A 15,749-nucleotide genomic window follows, 5' to 3' on the forward strand; every position below is an offset into this window, starting at 1 on the left:
ACAGAGAAAGGATAACATTATGTGATTTAGCTCAACACGCAGCTATTATACAAAAATACATTGTAGGAAATTAGTCCAGGTTCATTAATTATGTTCCACTTGTGAAAGGTGAAAGCTAGTTTGTAGTCTCTGTGCTGTGAGTAACTACCCTAGGGTAACCTCAATCCTTCTGCTTCTACCTTTTGGTGTCACAGGTGCAGTGGCTAGTACTGAAGTGAAGCAGAAACTCCAAGAGTTTCTGTTGAGCAAATCTTCAAAGGACCCATCCAACAACGGAGTCAATCATTCATTCATCCAACAACCAAAACTCTGGTACACGTAAGTACACACTTCTTCATCCATAAAGAGTTTGATTTAAAACAAAATTTGTTATATAATCGATACATGACAGCATCATATTGCTGTCTGAATGAAAATGAGATTTATTCTTAAACTTTTAGGTCTTCTCACCACACATCACTGGACCAAAGCTCCCCACCTCTGGGTGGCACATCCCCCACCTCCCAGTATACTCTGCCATCACCCATCGAGAGCAAGGACGATTTCCCCTTGAGGAAGACAGGTCTGTTTATGTGCACACACCCCATTCATTAAAAGTGAATATTTGATCCATGGCATATGAAAAAAAAATGTTATTTTTTATTTACATTTGAAATTTTGCCTTAACTAAACTGGTTCAGGATATTCCTGAGGTAATCTTATTATCATTATTGGTCATTACAACTCCTTGACTTGACAATCCTTCAGTACTAAAACAACAACACAACAAAAAAGTCATCCTGAAAAATGACACAAGTTGATGGCTCTACAACTGATACACACATTTTTAACGATCTTTTATAACTGTTTATTAAAAATGAGAATCAAGGCTGGTATGAGTTGTGAAGTTGAAAATGTTTTATTTTTTAAAAGCACAGGTTTCCCATCAAAGCCAGCTTAGGTTTATTGATATAACATTTTACTGACCCTTTGGGGACGGTTGTGTAAATAAGTGTAATTGTTGCCTCTTTCAGTTTGCAAGCATGTGAATTTTCCAAACCTAAACTTCATAATTTGACAGTGAGGTCACTTAATTATGTTATTTTCCCTACTGTGTCTCTTTTAATTACACTAAAACCCAATTATAGATGTTGAGTTGAGTTAAATACAGCTTAAGAGAGGTCAGGTAGACGAATCTGGCAAAATGAAAGCAATGCATGGCAAGAACAAATATCAGAAAGCTAAATTAAAGCTGGAGAAGATTGTGTTTATCTTATTTGGAATTCTATTTGTTAAACATACTTGTTACTTTCATGCCAACAAAGTAATCAGTATAATAAGTCGGCAGCTAGTGACTGAAATAACAGGGAGAGTGAACATCATAAGGAAGGGTCACACAAATTACTGTAAAAAGAGAGTTCCCCATCTCAGACAAGTTATCAGCTTTTTGTCTCATGTTACCTTTTCTGTGCTTACATCTCCAGCACTGATAAAACTATTTCTTGCTCTTTGGACTCCTGAATCTATATGTGGTCATTTCCTGCTCAGACCTTCCTCCCCCACTTCCTGTCTGTCTTCATTAAAGCACTCTGCGAGCTTGGCACGCAAGAGAGACTCACAAGGGTTGTGTTGTTCTCTGAGCCACTGCTTGTCACTGATAGCTGATTGGCAGCGGTTGGCGACTTAGAACTGGCACAGGAGGGATGAACTTTGACAGGGCTGTTTGTTTAGGAAAAGATAACATTTTTAAAATAAAGTTAAGGCAATTTAATTTATTTTTATCTTACTTCAAAAGAGAACCAAAAATGCTAATTATGTTGTATTGGTGTGATTTATCCAAAAAGCGTACTCTTTTTTTTTTTTTTTTTTTTCCTCGAGTGAACCAAGTTGTTTGTTCATTCTATATCCTCTTTGTTTCAATTCCTGGGACTAGAATAGCTGGTAGCTGAGGGCACGAGATAGACTGTGGCAAGAATAGTTGCGGCTTAGCAGTAAGAAGTGCAACACCCTCTCTGGTCTTGACCCAGTTACCAAATGTGTGCGTTCAGCAGGTGGAGGAAAGATTTTCAAAAATAATCTCACAAAGGTAGAACTGCAGAGCCTGAGGCAAACCTATTCAGGTTTTGGCTCTTTGTATTATAACATGATCAAGATCTCACTCTTCTATCTTGTACCAGTGTACGTTTTTCCAGTGTAAAATGGTTTGGCAGCGTATGATTTTTGTATTGTGTGAAAGGTGAAGGTGAAGAAAATAAATAGCTACAACCTTGTGTACAGAACATGCTGCTCAGCTTTCAGTGCAGCCATCTGTTCAAGTTCAGGCTGTAATGGACACAGACTGTCAGTGCCACTGCAGTTAAAATCCATAATAAGTGAGTGGATAATATGATGCAAGATTTATGACTGTGGTATAGTGCAGGCAGTAATCTGTTTGCATTCACTGACGTCAGAGCAGGAGTCACCCAGGTGTTCAGGGTACGTGTTTTGCCGCTGCCAGCTCCGCCTCCTGTTGCGCTTTGCATCAGAGCTTTTTTTTTTTCCGTTGAGACCAGTGAGAAAGTGTTTGTTCCCGTGCTGCTGTCTGGCAATCCCGTGGCGACCAATTGGGATGCGTAGCTTGGTGGCAGCGCCGAGTAAAAATAGAAAGCAATCAAGGCAGCAGGGCATGAAGCAGATTCATACGACTCCCAACAGTGTTTTCTCTGCATTTATCTCTCCTGCCTCCTTTCTTCCTCCCGCTCTCTTTCATTCCATCTCACACCCACAGGATTAGAGGTCTGTGTCACGTATTAGGGATGAGGGTTTTGCTGCTTTTGACAAAAGCCAAAAATAGCAGCATCTGGCCCCGTCTCCTCGCTGTGCCCCATCTCACTCTCTTCCTTCCCACTGTGTTACTACGTCATTGCTGCATACACTTCCCAGTGTATGCCGGCTTTATATTGTGCACATTGGGAAAAAGCCTGTTTAATTATTGATCAAAGCTGAATAATTGAAACAGCTTTAGTATTGTGTAACAAAGGATTTACATAACTTGTGGGCTGGCTCTCAGTCAGGGGATCAGCTTATGTGTTGCACTTGATTATTTTAATGGTTGAAACTCACTTTTGGTTTCCATGACTAAAGGGTTAATGAGTCATTTATCTGTGACACAAGGAAGTGAGTCACTGCCACAACTTGCTAAATATTGGGAGGAGGAAATGAAAATGTATGAATTTAGCACACACTATGCGATTTACCAAAGCTGTTGTTGCACATTTGTGCACAGCTTTACACCCTGATAGTGGCAATGTTGTGAGGCAATGACGAAGGATAAATGAAAAGCAAGAGAAGTCAATGAATCAATCCTGCTCGAGCCAACACTTTTGGAACAAATGAATCATAAATAATTTAACATTTGTTATGAGCTGTCATCCTTTGTTGTTCTATTTTTCCATCTTTTTTTTAACTTCAGCTGCTGATATTCTTGTTTTTCTCATTGCATCGACTTACCCACAGATATCCTCCCATATTGCATTTCTCCAGCAAGCGCAAAATTATTTTTTGCTTGATTTTTTGAAAGCGCAAAATTAAACAAAAGCGTGCAAACCCTTTGTTTCAACAGGGCCGTATTTACCACTTCTTCACCCATTGTCATTTATGCAGTTAATCTTAGTAAATCACCCACAACACTAACAAATAATAGTATTTATAAATAATATGCAAGTATGTATTTCTAATAGTGTTTTTATTTTCAAATGTTGGCAAAATACACCATTAGTTGTAACCTAGGTAAATTATCAAGTCTTTTTTTTATTATTATTTAATGTAGATTTGATCATCAGTATTATTCATGATTCATGTTTCTTTTTAATTAGTTTTGGAGCTTAATATAATTTCATGATTATTATGGTTTTCACAAATTTATAGGGGAAATAAAAAAAAACAAAAACTATTTATTTCGATTCATATTAATCTGTGTTGCCAAAACAAACCTTAATTGTTTGAAAAAATAAAATGAAAAAAATCCATCATATATGAATCAGTATTTCGCTTTGATTTGATTTAGCAAATAAAAATAACTAACAGGAATTACTATGGTAGTATTTTAGAATGTAGTTCCAGAATTAGCAAAACATGTCTTGAGTGAGTGTGCGACTGTAACAGTGAGTCCGAGCTCTGCATCGGGGTATCTCTGGTTTGCATTAGGAGGAGGGGACGTGGGGAGAGCCTGAAACATCTGCCATGTTTTTGTGTTAGTTTAACTGTTGCTACTGTATCGGACTGTGGTCACCAGGGCGGCAGGTAGCGGACTATTTCACTTAGTGCCTGTGTGTTTCTCAACCTAATTTAGTCCAGATGATGTGGAAATGGGCCCAATCCTGACTCATTTAATCTATCTGAACCCTGCTTTGAATTTCTCTGAGACTACAAATGTAACATGTCATAGCACAATGATATTACATGATTAATGGCCTTTGAGCTTCTCTTTAAGCCAACACTTACAATGTGGTGTTTAACTCCTTGATTTTGTTCATTAGTGATTTTAAAAAATAGCCTCAAAACACAAACACGGTATTGTATAACTTGTATTTAAATAATTGCATGATAATATTATCTTGACAGGAGACTAATAGAAAAATGCACACTTTGTTTTTCAGCCTCTGAGCCAAATTTGAAGGTACGATCTCGACTGAAGCAGAAGGTTGCAGAGAGGAGAAGCAGCCCGATGTTAAAGAGAAGAGATGGAAACATCATGACTCCATACAAGAAGAGAGCTTTTGAGCTAATGGGTATGAAACATACACTGCTATTGCAGCATGTGCTGAAAATAGTCAATATTGAACAGTTTATTTTTAAAATACTTTCTAAATAGTCTTTACTCTGTAACACAAGAAACATTTTTGTTCCCACGGATTACCGCCCATGCACACTAAACTATTGCAAGGCTGCAGATGTTAGGCTGAACCAGGTTGATTTTTGTGTTTTGTGAAGAGTGTGAGCGTGCATACCGAGCCTAACCCCTTGATGTTTCATAGACTCTACGCCCACTAACAGTGCCCCTGGCTCTGGCCCCAGCTCTCCCATTGGGGCCTCCAGTGCCTTGGGGGCTGAAAATGGACCCTCTTCTCTGCCAACAACCACCAAAACTGAGGTACGTATAAGAATTGCGCATGCACTCTGACTTTACACTATGACTCTCTATGACAAAAAAAAGAACATGCTAACATGTTTTTTTTCTAATCCGAAGCTTTTTTTTTTCAATAAAAACTGTGAGTTGTTTGTGTTCCCACTGATGCTGTAGTCAAAACACTAGTTTTTAATCTTATGGATCAAGTGAATGAAAACATTTAACAGCTGAAATATCAAGTTTAGGTTTTTGAAGCAGCCTTTTGGCTGTAAGTTGTACGTTGGCTTTTCCTCATACTTCTGTCACTGGTCTGGCTGAAGCTGTGTGCTGACTACTTTCTCAAAAAGATTCATGGCACAGCAGATCTCTCTTTAGCCTGAGCTCACAAAGCTGACCATTATGGAGTGTGGCAGATATGACACAATTCTAAAGTACCCTGACACAACAGCTGTGTTTTCCTTAACCATCAGTGTTTACTCTCCCAGGGACCTCCGGTAACACAGAAGAGAGAAAGTCGCCCTGACACCCGGCCTGAGCTCTGAGCTTAGGGACAATGGCAAACTGTGCGTTTTAATTGATATCCCAGGCACTGGTAGCCAAAGACACCCACATGCTAACAACATAAACACTCTGGCTTACGATTGTGTCAGCTCAAGCTGAGGCTCTCATGAAAGCCATTGGTGCAGCGGGGGCCCGCTGTTGGACCTCATGCCTGTTGCAAAAGCAAGGCGTGTTTGTGGACCGTTACATTACGTATCCTTTTTCAGAGGGAACGGGTCCCTTGGGTCAAATATGGGCCGGATATCCACACACAGATCACTGAGCCCTGGTAGAGGTTGTAAGGATAAACATGGCTGTTCCGAAGCCACATGCTGCTCCGCTGCTCTGCTGGGTACAGGAAGTATGCACCAGTGCTGATGTTCTCTGAGAGAGTAGCCCGAGGGCGGGGTCTGGGGACTAGAAGCTCACGCCAAGCTTTTTAGTATGAAGAATTGAGGATGGAGTGGAAGCTTTAGAGGTTTGCAGTGCTTTATAACTAAGTCCCAACCTCAGCGGGCCATTTTATTAGCTTCTAGAAAAATGTTGCTGTCTGCCACTGGTTGATGCTGTAAAAATCTCATTCCTCTCTGCTTCACAGCAAGGTGGGCTGTGGTTCATCATGGTGCATTAGCAGTTACTCCACTGCTCATGTTGTCTTTTGAAATTGTCCATAGTGGAAACTTAAATCTGCCAACTCCCCCTAAATCTCACTCTCTCTCTCTCTCTCCCTGTGTTGTTTGATATAGAGGTGGCCGTCCCAGCCCAGATTATTCCGACCTGAAGGCTCTGTGTCGATGCTCAGCTTATACACTTCTCCCTCCTTACCCAATATCTCCTTAGGGCTCTCCACAGCAACTTCACCTATGAGTGTGAGTATTCATATTAAATTCATTTTAACATTTAATGTTGCCACATATACAAGTGCTCTTAATGGATGACTGTAAGCTCTGCAGCTCAATCTGCAGCTTGCAAAGACTGCAATCAGAACAAAGGTCACTGACTTTAGGCCTCTGATGATTTTATTGACCTTAGATAAATATTGTGCCGCAGTGTCTTGTGTCAAGCGTGCACTTATTCTCCCTGTTACCTCATTTATCATTACTTTTAAAAAGCCCAAGTCCTCTCAAGTGCAAGGCCAGATAACACAGGACATGATATATCACAGTTTAGCTCTCTGGCACATTCCACAGAGGCCTGTGAATCCACCTCTGACCATAGACTAGCACTGATTTTAGAAATGCATGCATTTATTTATTAGTCATATACACGAAAGTAACTAAATTTAATTTGAAAGAATATGTGTAGTCAGATTACTGGTTAACCTATTGTATTACTCTTTTTTTGCTCAGGCTGCAATGGCTTTGAAAGACAGATCAACAGAAGTAAGGCACGGCCTTCCTGGGCACTTGTTGGGACCAGTGCCTCTTTATTCAGGCCTGGAGTCGAAGGTGAGCCCCAGTCACCAGGCGCTCCTTCAACACCTGCTCCAGAAAGAGCAAATACGGCAGCAAAAGATGCTGTCCTCTGGTAAGTGTGCTGCTTGGTTTCTGTGAGTCACTGGGAGGTCTATTTGTGTTGTTGTTAGTTAGTAGTTAGTTGTCAGATTTTCATAGTTTTTGTTCCCCCCTCTCCAAGGTCAAAGCCCCATGTCACCCCACCCACAGTCGCCTTTGGCCATGAAGGATCGCCCCTCCACCAGTCGGCCTAAACATCCCAAGCATCGGCCCTTGAACAGAACCCAGTCGGCCCCGTTGCCTCAGAATACGCTGGCTCAACTAGTCATTCAGCAGCAACACCAGCACTTCTTGGAGAAACAAAAACAGTATCATCAGCAGGTCCATATAAACAAGGTATCATTGCTATGTATTCATTCACTGGGAATTATATGACTTTCAAATTGACTACTTTGTAAGTTTGTTGAGGCAGGATTTTTACAGCAGGGAGTCTGATACAATCATTTTAAGCATACAAACTATTTTAGCCTTTTGGGAAAGCATCTGTGCCATCTTAAGTCAAAAGGCCTGGGCTGAAGTCTGTCCGCCCCTAAAATTCTAGTGTTATTTTTGCAAAGCAAAAAAACTTGTGCCTGACATTAAATGGCAATGAAATCCTTCCCCTTCACTAATTTTGTTATGATAGCTTAAGGCATCAGTGCCGTTCACATGCTAGCGCTGCGAAATTCAATTCATCTAAGTTCAAATGACAAAAAAGTGCCCAGAATGCATTTTGTTCCTCTCTGGCAATATTTGTGTTTCTTTAAGCTGGCCGAGGTGACCTTGCTGTGCACAGACTGCAATTATTATGTGAGGGACGTGTGAGAGGTGGCTGACACAGTGAAAGGAAGCATTGTGTAAAGCTACTGATCGGTCCCAACGCTGGGACCTGTATGAGCCACAGGAGCTATTGAGCAATCCATACACTGAAGTAATAAAGAGCACAAAAATACCCGCTAAAGCACAATGAGCTGTGTAGAAGTAGTTAAGATAGATTCAAAATAATGATTTATGTTACCCTGAAATTGATCAACTTTTCCACTAAAGAGGAAATGATAAAGATTTTTTTCATTATTGACAACTGCATTAAGCCAGTTTGACCAAAATACCAACATGTTGTCTCTGCTCAGTCCAATGAGATCACAACCAAAGCCTCTTTAGGTGAGGGTTAAAAAGGTTCTTTAATCAGGGATGAGCCGTCACTGTTTATTGAGGTGGCGCTCTGAAACACTGGCCTAATTAATTCCCTAGCATTGGCTTGAGCGTAGTTGTTTTTAAACTTCCATCGTCAGCAACAGGAAGGGGACCAATTTAAATTTACAAAGACTTAAGGATTTCAGGAAGTATTTTGAACCTTGTTTACTAATGCCAACATAAGGAAGCTAATACCTATAATTTTATTTATACACTACTAGGCCCAGTTTCTGAAGACTTCAACAGTGCCACTTATCAGCTGACAAGATATAGATTCTTTGGGGCCCTCTTGTGGCCAAACAAACAGCAATGTTGTTTTTAGCCTCAAATATAAGAACATGGTGCCATCCCTGCAAAGATTTCTTTAAAGAAATACAAGATATTTTCAATAAAACGATTTAAAACATGCAATATATAACTTTTTTGGTATATACCCTGTCTGGTGCTAGTACACTGCAGGGTTAGACTATGTGTAGGGTAGGGGTTCTCAACCTCACCCTGGACCCACATTTTGCCACGTTCATTAAATCGCGACCCACTTTTTTTAAAAATTAAATGAACCAAGTTTTTCAAAAATAACTGTCGAGTTACACACATATGTAATCTTTTTTAAAACATAAATCTATATATTTTCGAGTCCAAAATGAGAGACATGAAGTATTTATATATTTTTGACCAGCTGTTCCTGACCCACGTAGTACAGTTCCGCGACCCACCAGTTGAGAATTGCTGGTGGAGAGAATATGGACAACCTAAATAATGTTTAAAAATTTGAACTCCAAAATAATTAAAGGAAGCTCTCATACAGAAACATAGAACGTGCTAGCATTGTTAGCCACTCACACTGCAGCCAAATGACAAAAACATAGAGTTGCAATCACAGCATCTGTCTCTGTTTATATCTTTCTGATCCTTGCTCACGTTGAAGGCCTCACACTAACAATGACTTTGCTTTGAGCTGTTAAGAATTGACAGTTAATGAAACATGCTGCTGACATCTGTCATTCTAAAAAAAGCCAATGTGTTTTCCAGCTGTTGTCCAAGTCCATCGAGCAGTTGCGTCAGCCAAACGCACACCTGCAGGAGTCGGAGGAGGAGCAGGAGGAGCAGCACAGGGAGGAGGCGGAGAGCATGCAGGAGGACAGGCTGCCCCCTGCAGGAGTCATCCGGAAGCACACGCTCAGCAGTAGCAGCAGTGGCTCCAGTGGCGAGCTTGCAGACGCTCACTACGGGGTCATCAAGGTCAAGGAGGAGCCGATTGATAGCGAGGACGAGGCCCTGACCAACCAGAGCTTAGAGTCCAGGCAGAGCAGCTATCTGCACCAGGTCAAAGGAAGACTGGTGATAAGAGCCATGATCTGAGGAGATGGGACACTACCAGCATCACACACACACATACACACACACACACACACACACACACACACACACACACTGCACAGTAGGCCAGCTCTCCCCGTCATGACCTTAGACCCCCTTTCTTTCACCCAGCTGCAGACTCACTCGTCCCATACACTCAAGACTCACTATTTGTGATCTTTGTGCAGTGATTCTCTGTAAATGACGTGTCTCATTTGTGTAAATACAAAGACTTATTTGGGCCGTGCTTTTGTAGGAGCTGCTCTTATCATCTGAAGTAAGCTCCACTAGCAAAACGTCTCATGTACATAATTCAGAGTTGAACGACAATGGTTTTCATGGCTCTGAGTGAGAGGATTGAGCAGGTGTAAAGCCATGATGAGCCTCGTTATGTCTCCACTGTGTATATTTTTTTGGGTTATAGAATATTTTAGAAAATCTTTTTTTCCAACCACTTCATCATCGAAGAAAAGCAGTATGTCCTGACAATGTGTCAGGAACTGCTTTACAGTCTTTCTCAGAAATATGTGATGATGTTTAATAAATGGTTGCAAACTGTAATAATGAACATCTGTCTTATAAAGAATGTATGCTGAAGCCTAAAAGAGGGCGTTCCCATAGTGCAGATATTTGTCCTAGGGAGGGATATTGCCGTTGGAATATGGTTCAGTGCTTACGCTGCACTTTAATGGATAAAGCATTAAATCCCTGCTTGGGTGTGCAGGCATCTCCAAACTCATCCACTATTCCTAATGCCTCTGCCTATGTCCCAGAGTCAGGGCCCAGCGTTGAGCCAAGCTCTCCTCCCTCTCTCCCTCTGGGTCCAAATCAAAGCTCGGCCGAGTTCCTGCCCAGCTTTCAGCAGAGGAGCGAGACAGAGAGAAAGAGAGAGAGGGCCGGGCAGGAAATGCCTTCTAGAAGCCAGGAGCTGCAGTGATTCATGTGTGCAGGAATGTTGAGAGAGGAGGACCTCGGCTTGGAGGAGTCCAAGGGGCCAGGCTCCAGAATTGATTTACTGTCAAAGCGAATTACAGAGTGAGTGGGGATATGGTTAAGGGAGTCCTTTTTAAAGGGAATCGCTTCCTCCGTATTCCCGAGTGGCGTGCTTACCTCAACACGCAAGTTTGATGTTACTTCAGTTAAAAACCCAGGATGGGACCGTACTTCTTGTTTTTGGTGAAGCCATTTCCCCTGAAAGTGCCCATTGCGACATGTAAAGCCTGTCTTAAAGTGATCAATCAACTGTATTGCATAGCCGTAAAAACTTGTTTCATTTGTACTGTCGACTAAATGTTTGAAACAATGCTAGTGTAACGTCCTGTGTTTGGATTCTTGTGGAGGTCTGAAACATCTGTTTGTACATTCAAATTGTCCAGTTTTCATGTTTGTAGTGTGACTAAACACATTCAGAACAATGTACATCTTGTTCTCCCGCTCCTTTAATTTGATGGTAATGGGAACCCCTCGGCTGCTAGTTGTAGAGGTGGAGGGAGCTGGGGGGGAATCCTGTGGTCTGTTCATAGCAGTCTGCATTTTCTTTGTTGCCTTGCGTGATAAACTTTTCTTTTTTTTTTTTAAAGAAAAAAATAAAGTTCATTTACCTCTGAGCTTCGTTCATATTTATTGTATTGTGGCCTTTATACTCTACTTTAGTGGTTCTCAAACTTTTCAGTTTGCGACCCCCTAAATAAGGCTTCCAGAGACCAGGGACCCCCACTGTACCTGAAGGTGGTTGAACACATGACCATTGAAGAACAGTCATGTGGAGACAGGGCCATCTATATAGGGGGATAAAGGGGAGAGTTTTTTGGGGCCCATCCATAAAGTCAGCAAAATGATGGTCCATTGTTCTATGAATCTGCGATAAACACATGTATTTATTTATCTGAATAATATCCACTGTTATCCAGGATGTTTATTATTATTTGGGCCATATATAGTCATCTTAAAGATGTAAATCCTTATTTTAATCAGAAATAAAAATGGGTTAAAAGTGACCAAAAATGGTGCAAAAGGGGGTGAAATAGGATTTTTAAAAACCACATAAATTGTTTAAAAGTTGAAGATTAGAGTGGCCAAAAACACACAGAAAAATCAGTAAAAATGATTCACAATGTCAATATTGGCTTAAAAGTGTCTGAAAAACAATTAGTTTAAACTGGCAAATAATGATTGTGGTTAAATTGACAAAAATAAGCATGAAATATGGTGAAAAGAGGTTAAAAATTACAATAATGGGTCAACATATGCAACATTAGGTGGGAAAAGTGGTGGAAAGGGTTTCTAAGTGCTGAAAATGTCTTGAAAGGTAAGAAGAAAAAAAAAAAAGTGCAGTAAAGGCATTTACATTTGATGGAGAAGTGCCATAAATGTGAGTAATGAAGCAGAAATGCATCAAAGAGTAGTAGAACTATGTCAAGAAAAGGCGCTGAAAATAGGTTAAAAGATGGCAAGTTTGGTGTCATTGCAGAATAAAGGTAAAAATGGGCTCAAATTGTTCAAAAAATATTTGTTTCTTTAAGGCATCTGGCGACCCCCTGCCTGTGTCTCGTGAGCCCAAATGGGGTCCGGACTCAGAGGTTGAGAACCCCTGCTCTACTGTATTTGTATGATGTGAGTGGTAAGAATCACTTTAAGGGCAACATACTTTCCCTGTCATTTCAAAAACAGTGTTTCAATATTTAATTTAGTATATACTGTTTTTTCTCACACCCTGCCCTCTCACCCTTCTTTGTATTTCCAAGGGAGCCCCTTAAAGTGAGCTTAAGGGACTTTCAAACTATTTCTTTGATGTGAGCAAACAGGGCGTCTCCTGGTTGTGCTCGAGCCGCCGAGATAAAGTGAGCTACGAGCGGTGACGTATAACTTTTAAACCAAGCTTAAGCAATTTCACAGCATGCTAAGTACACTGGAATGAACGAATACCCTATACACGCATTGACGAGACAAAAGCTTGTGAAAAGTTGTGAAACAACACAAAGAACAAGTGAGAAATGGTGATATTGGTGAGTCACATGCTGCATACAGTATCCCATCCAGAGATGAACTGTTTACACTATGAGGACGATTAAAGCATGTTCAACAAAGGCTCAGAGTTACTTTCTCATTAGGAAGTATTTTAGATCAATTAGACTCTCACTCTCTCCTACGTAGACTGTGTCGCTCTCTCTCAGGCTTTCGGGCCTTGTCATTTCAAATGAGCCGTTACAAAGGGAGAAAATAAATAAATAAATTTAAAAAAAAAAACACACAAAGCCTAAATCCATCTCCTCAGCCCCTCCACAGCTGCCCACTGAACTGGTTGTAAAAGCAAACAAGACATTTTTTAAAGGTGTAAGGAAGTGGGGAGGATATATAGGCCAACCTATTTCCTCTAAATAGAACAGTCTCTAAATGAGACCTGGCTTTGATCACCTGCAGAGCAGTGGGGACATGCTCATAATGGAAGACGTGATGGTTCAAGGCCACGGTTACTGGTTGAAAGTTCATCACAGCAACACAAATGGTGCACGGTCATCACAAAAAAACACTTTTAAAAACACTTAGAAAAGTGCTCTAAGGCAGGGATTCTCAACTGGTGGGTCGGGGCCCAAGAGTGGGTCGCGGACCTGTGCAGGGTGGGTCGGAAACAGCTGGTCAAAACTAAATGAATACTTAATGTCTCTCATAATGGACTTGTCTTTTATTTTGAAAGACACTTTTCTTTCGACAGGCACATGTTGCACAGAAAAATACATGGATTTATGTTTCAAAAAAAACTTTTTATATAAGCAATTTTTTAAATACTAATTTTGGTTGGTCGAATTCTAAAAAAAAACAAAAAAAAAGGTGGGTCACGATTTAATGACCATGGCAAAATGTGGGTCCCAGGGTGAGGCCAGTTGAGAACCCCTGTGTGAAGTGCTTAGAGTCTAAGCACTTCATGACTGCCAGGATGAATAATTAAAGATTTATCCAAAGCACATGGATTTTAATCTAATGAGAAAAAAAAGCACTTAACTCGAACTATTGACTTTCTGTATCAGAGAATAAAAAAGTTTGATTATAGTTTTAAAAGACACTCATTCCATCTATCTTCATTACCCTACTTTGATGTGGACGGTTGAATCTAAACTGACTCAGAATGGAAGATGGGGCGCACCCAGGATCAGTCAGCAGTCCAATGCAGAATTTGAGACTCAACCAATGACACACGCATTCATTCCTAGTGAATGAATTCTCTTATCATAACAAACCAGTTGTTGGACTGTGGGAGGACGTTGGACAAGCAGCAGACCACCAGTGCTGTAGCAGAACACTAAAATAAAAGTATCAACAGTTTAACTCAATCCAAGCATCCAATGTAAAAGCATTCAACTAAAATGAATTGAAAAGATGTTTTTGCCACACATCTGAACAACGTCAGAATTTGGTAGAGAAATGAAAGGTAAAAAGACGTTGTTCTCTGGTCATTGAAAGAAATGTCTTTCTTTAGTCATGTTGTTATGGTAACAATATGGTTGAAAAGTGAAAAGGAAAAGCAGTCCTTTTCTGATCCTAGTACCATACACTCAAGATGAATTTTGTTAATTAAAAGTGTTAGAATGTAATACCTAATTATGGGAACCTTTGTACCAGGAACAGATTTGTATTTTTGGTTTATGTTTGTGGGCTATTATGTTTGAAGTTGTTACAATACCTTTTCTTATTATTATTATTTTTTTTTTTTACAAATAAAATAGTTAAAACTGTTGAGCAGCTACTCACCCTAAATGAGAAGTCCTATTTCCAATGACTATTTTTGGGCCACATTTGGACCAAATGTGCTAAATCTGGACCAAGTTGGATGTCCCCAAAACAATTCCATTTCAACAACTCTATTGTGGAAATATGTGGACGTAGATGGACAACTCAATTGCACTTCAATGTCAACAACTATAGTTGGGAGAAAATTGGACCAATTTTGACAGTCAAACCCCCCCCCCCCCAATTTCAACAACAATTTTTAGGCTAAATCGAGGCTAAGACGGACCGACCAGATTTAGCCCAAACACCCAACGTCTGAATGACTGAATGTTGAGTGTGTGGTGTTGAGACTCAATTATTAATCCTCACTAACCTCTTACTTCACATAGAGAAACTTTAACTACAAATCCTAAACCACATACATCCCTTCTTTCTCAAATTCACTACCTACATTATAATGTTGCAGAAATATTGTTTAGTGACACAAAAAATACACAAATGTTAACCCTTGACACCAAATAGTGTCAGACTTGTCCACATTTTGATCACCATAATGAGCCAGCTGTCACAGCGAGACTGAATTAACACGGTTACTGTAAATACTCGTGTTTAAAATGATTATTTTTCTTTTAATTTTAAGCAGGTTCTTAACTTTGATATGTATTCTTATTTTAAATAAATTACCCAAACTGATTTTCTTGCTATTTTTTACAAGCAATCTCTAGATGATGGCACACTTATTTGCACATATTGCAATAGCCTGTGCAAAAACCAGAATATATTGTATTAATGAAGAATATTGGATATAATATCAAGGCTAGGCAAATTTATTTAATTAAAGCTGATATCCGGAGTTTCTGAGAAACGTCTCGATGTCCCGCCCTTAACAGCCCCACTTCCTCCCACTGCCTCTACCAATCTACCAGAAGCCACGCCTCTACTTTTCTGCCAGCTCATCGGTGAACATAACAAGGTCGCATCAGGTCTCATTGATATAGGTCTATGGGTCAGGTAAGAGCCAAAATCATATTTACCTGTTTGCTGTTGTGACACATGGCCTTGTTTCCGTGCACAGTTCCACATTCACTTTGATTGACAGTCTCAAAAACAGGAAGTTGAAGCCTATTGGCTGGGTGCACTCTGCGATTGTTTCCATAATTGTATAGGGGTCTATAGAATAAATGAGGGACTTATATATTGTAAGGTATATGAATAAACACAGGGAGTAGACCACAGTAAAAGACTAGTTAGGCATTTTTTCGCATTTCTAAAGAATCATACATAAACATAGATTTCTCAGAAACTCCAGATATCAGCTTTAGGCAACTCAATGTGCTTTACATGATCAAAAA

At 40.1% G+C, this 15,749-nt stretch overlaps 1 protein-coding gene across 4 annotated transcripts in view; it reads left to right on the top strand.

Annotated features, from left to right (window-relative positions):
* hdac9b (histone deacetylase 9b) overlaps positions 1-11,246 on the top strand; it is a 41,966-nt gene extending 30,720 nt beyond the window's left edge. For 3 of the 4 annotated variants that reach the window (XM_028469964.1, XM_028469962.1, XM_028469965.1), the window contains exons 4-11: positions 186-318; positions 441-562; positions 4,617-4,748; positions 4,995-5,110; positions 6,373-6,495; positions 6,976-7,153; positions 7,262-7,476; positions 9,346-11,246. In XM_028469964.1, the coding sequence (XP_028325765.1) occupies positions 186-318; positions 441-562; positions 4,617-4,748; positions 4,995-5,110; positions 6,373-6,495; positions 6,976-7,153; positions 7,262-7,476; positions 9,346-9,675 (1,349 nt within the window). In that variant the 3' untranslated portion in view covers positions 9,676-11,246. The remainder of the gene's footprint in view (positions 1-185; positions 319-440; positions 563-4,616; positions 4,749-4,994; positions 5,111-6,372; positions 6,496-6,975; positions 7,154-7,261; positions 7,477-9,345) is intronic. The other variant, XM_028469963.1, reaches the window with a different exon arrangement.
* Positions 11,247-15,749: the final 4,503 nt, after the last annotated feature.

Source organism: Gouania willdenowi, chromosome 16, assembly GCF_900634775.1.
Source record: "Gouania willdenowi chromosome 16, fGouWil2.1, whole genome shotgun sequence".
NCBI lineage: Eukaryota > Metazoa > Chordata > Actinopteri > Blenniiformes > Gobiesocidae > Gouania > Gouania willdenowi.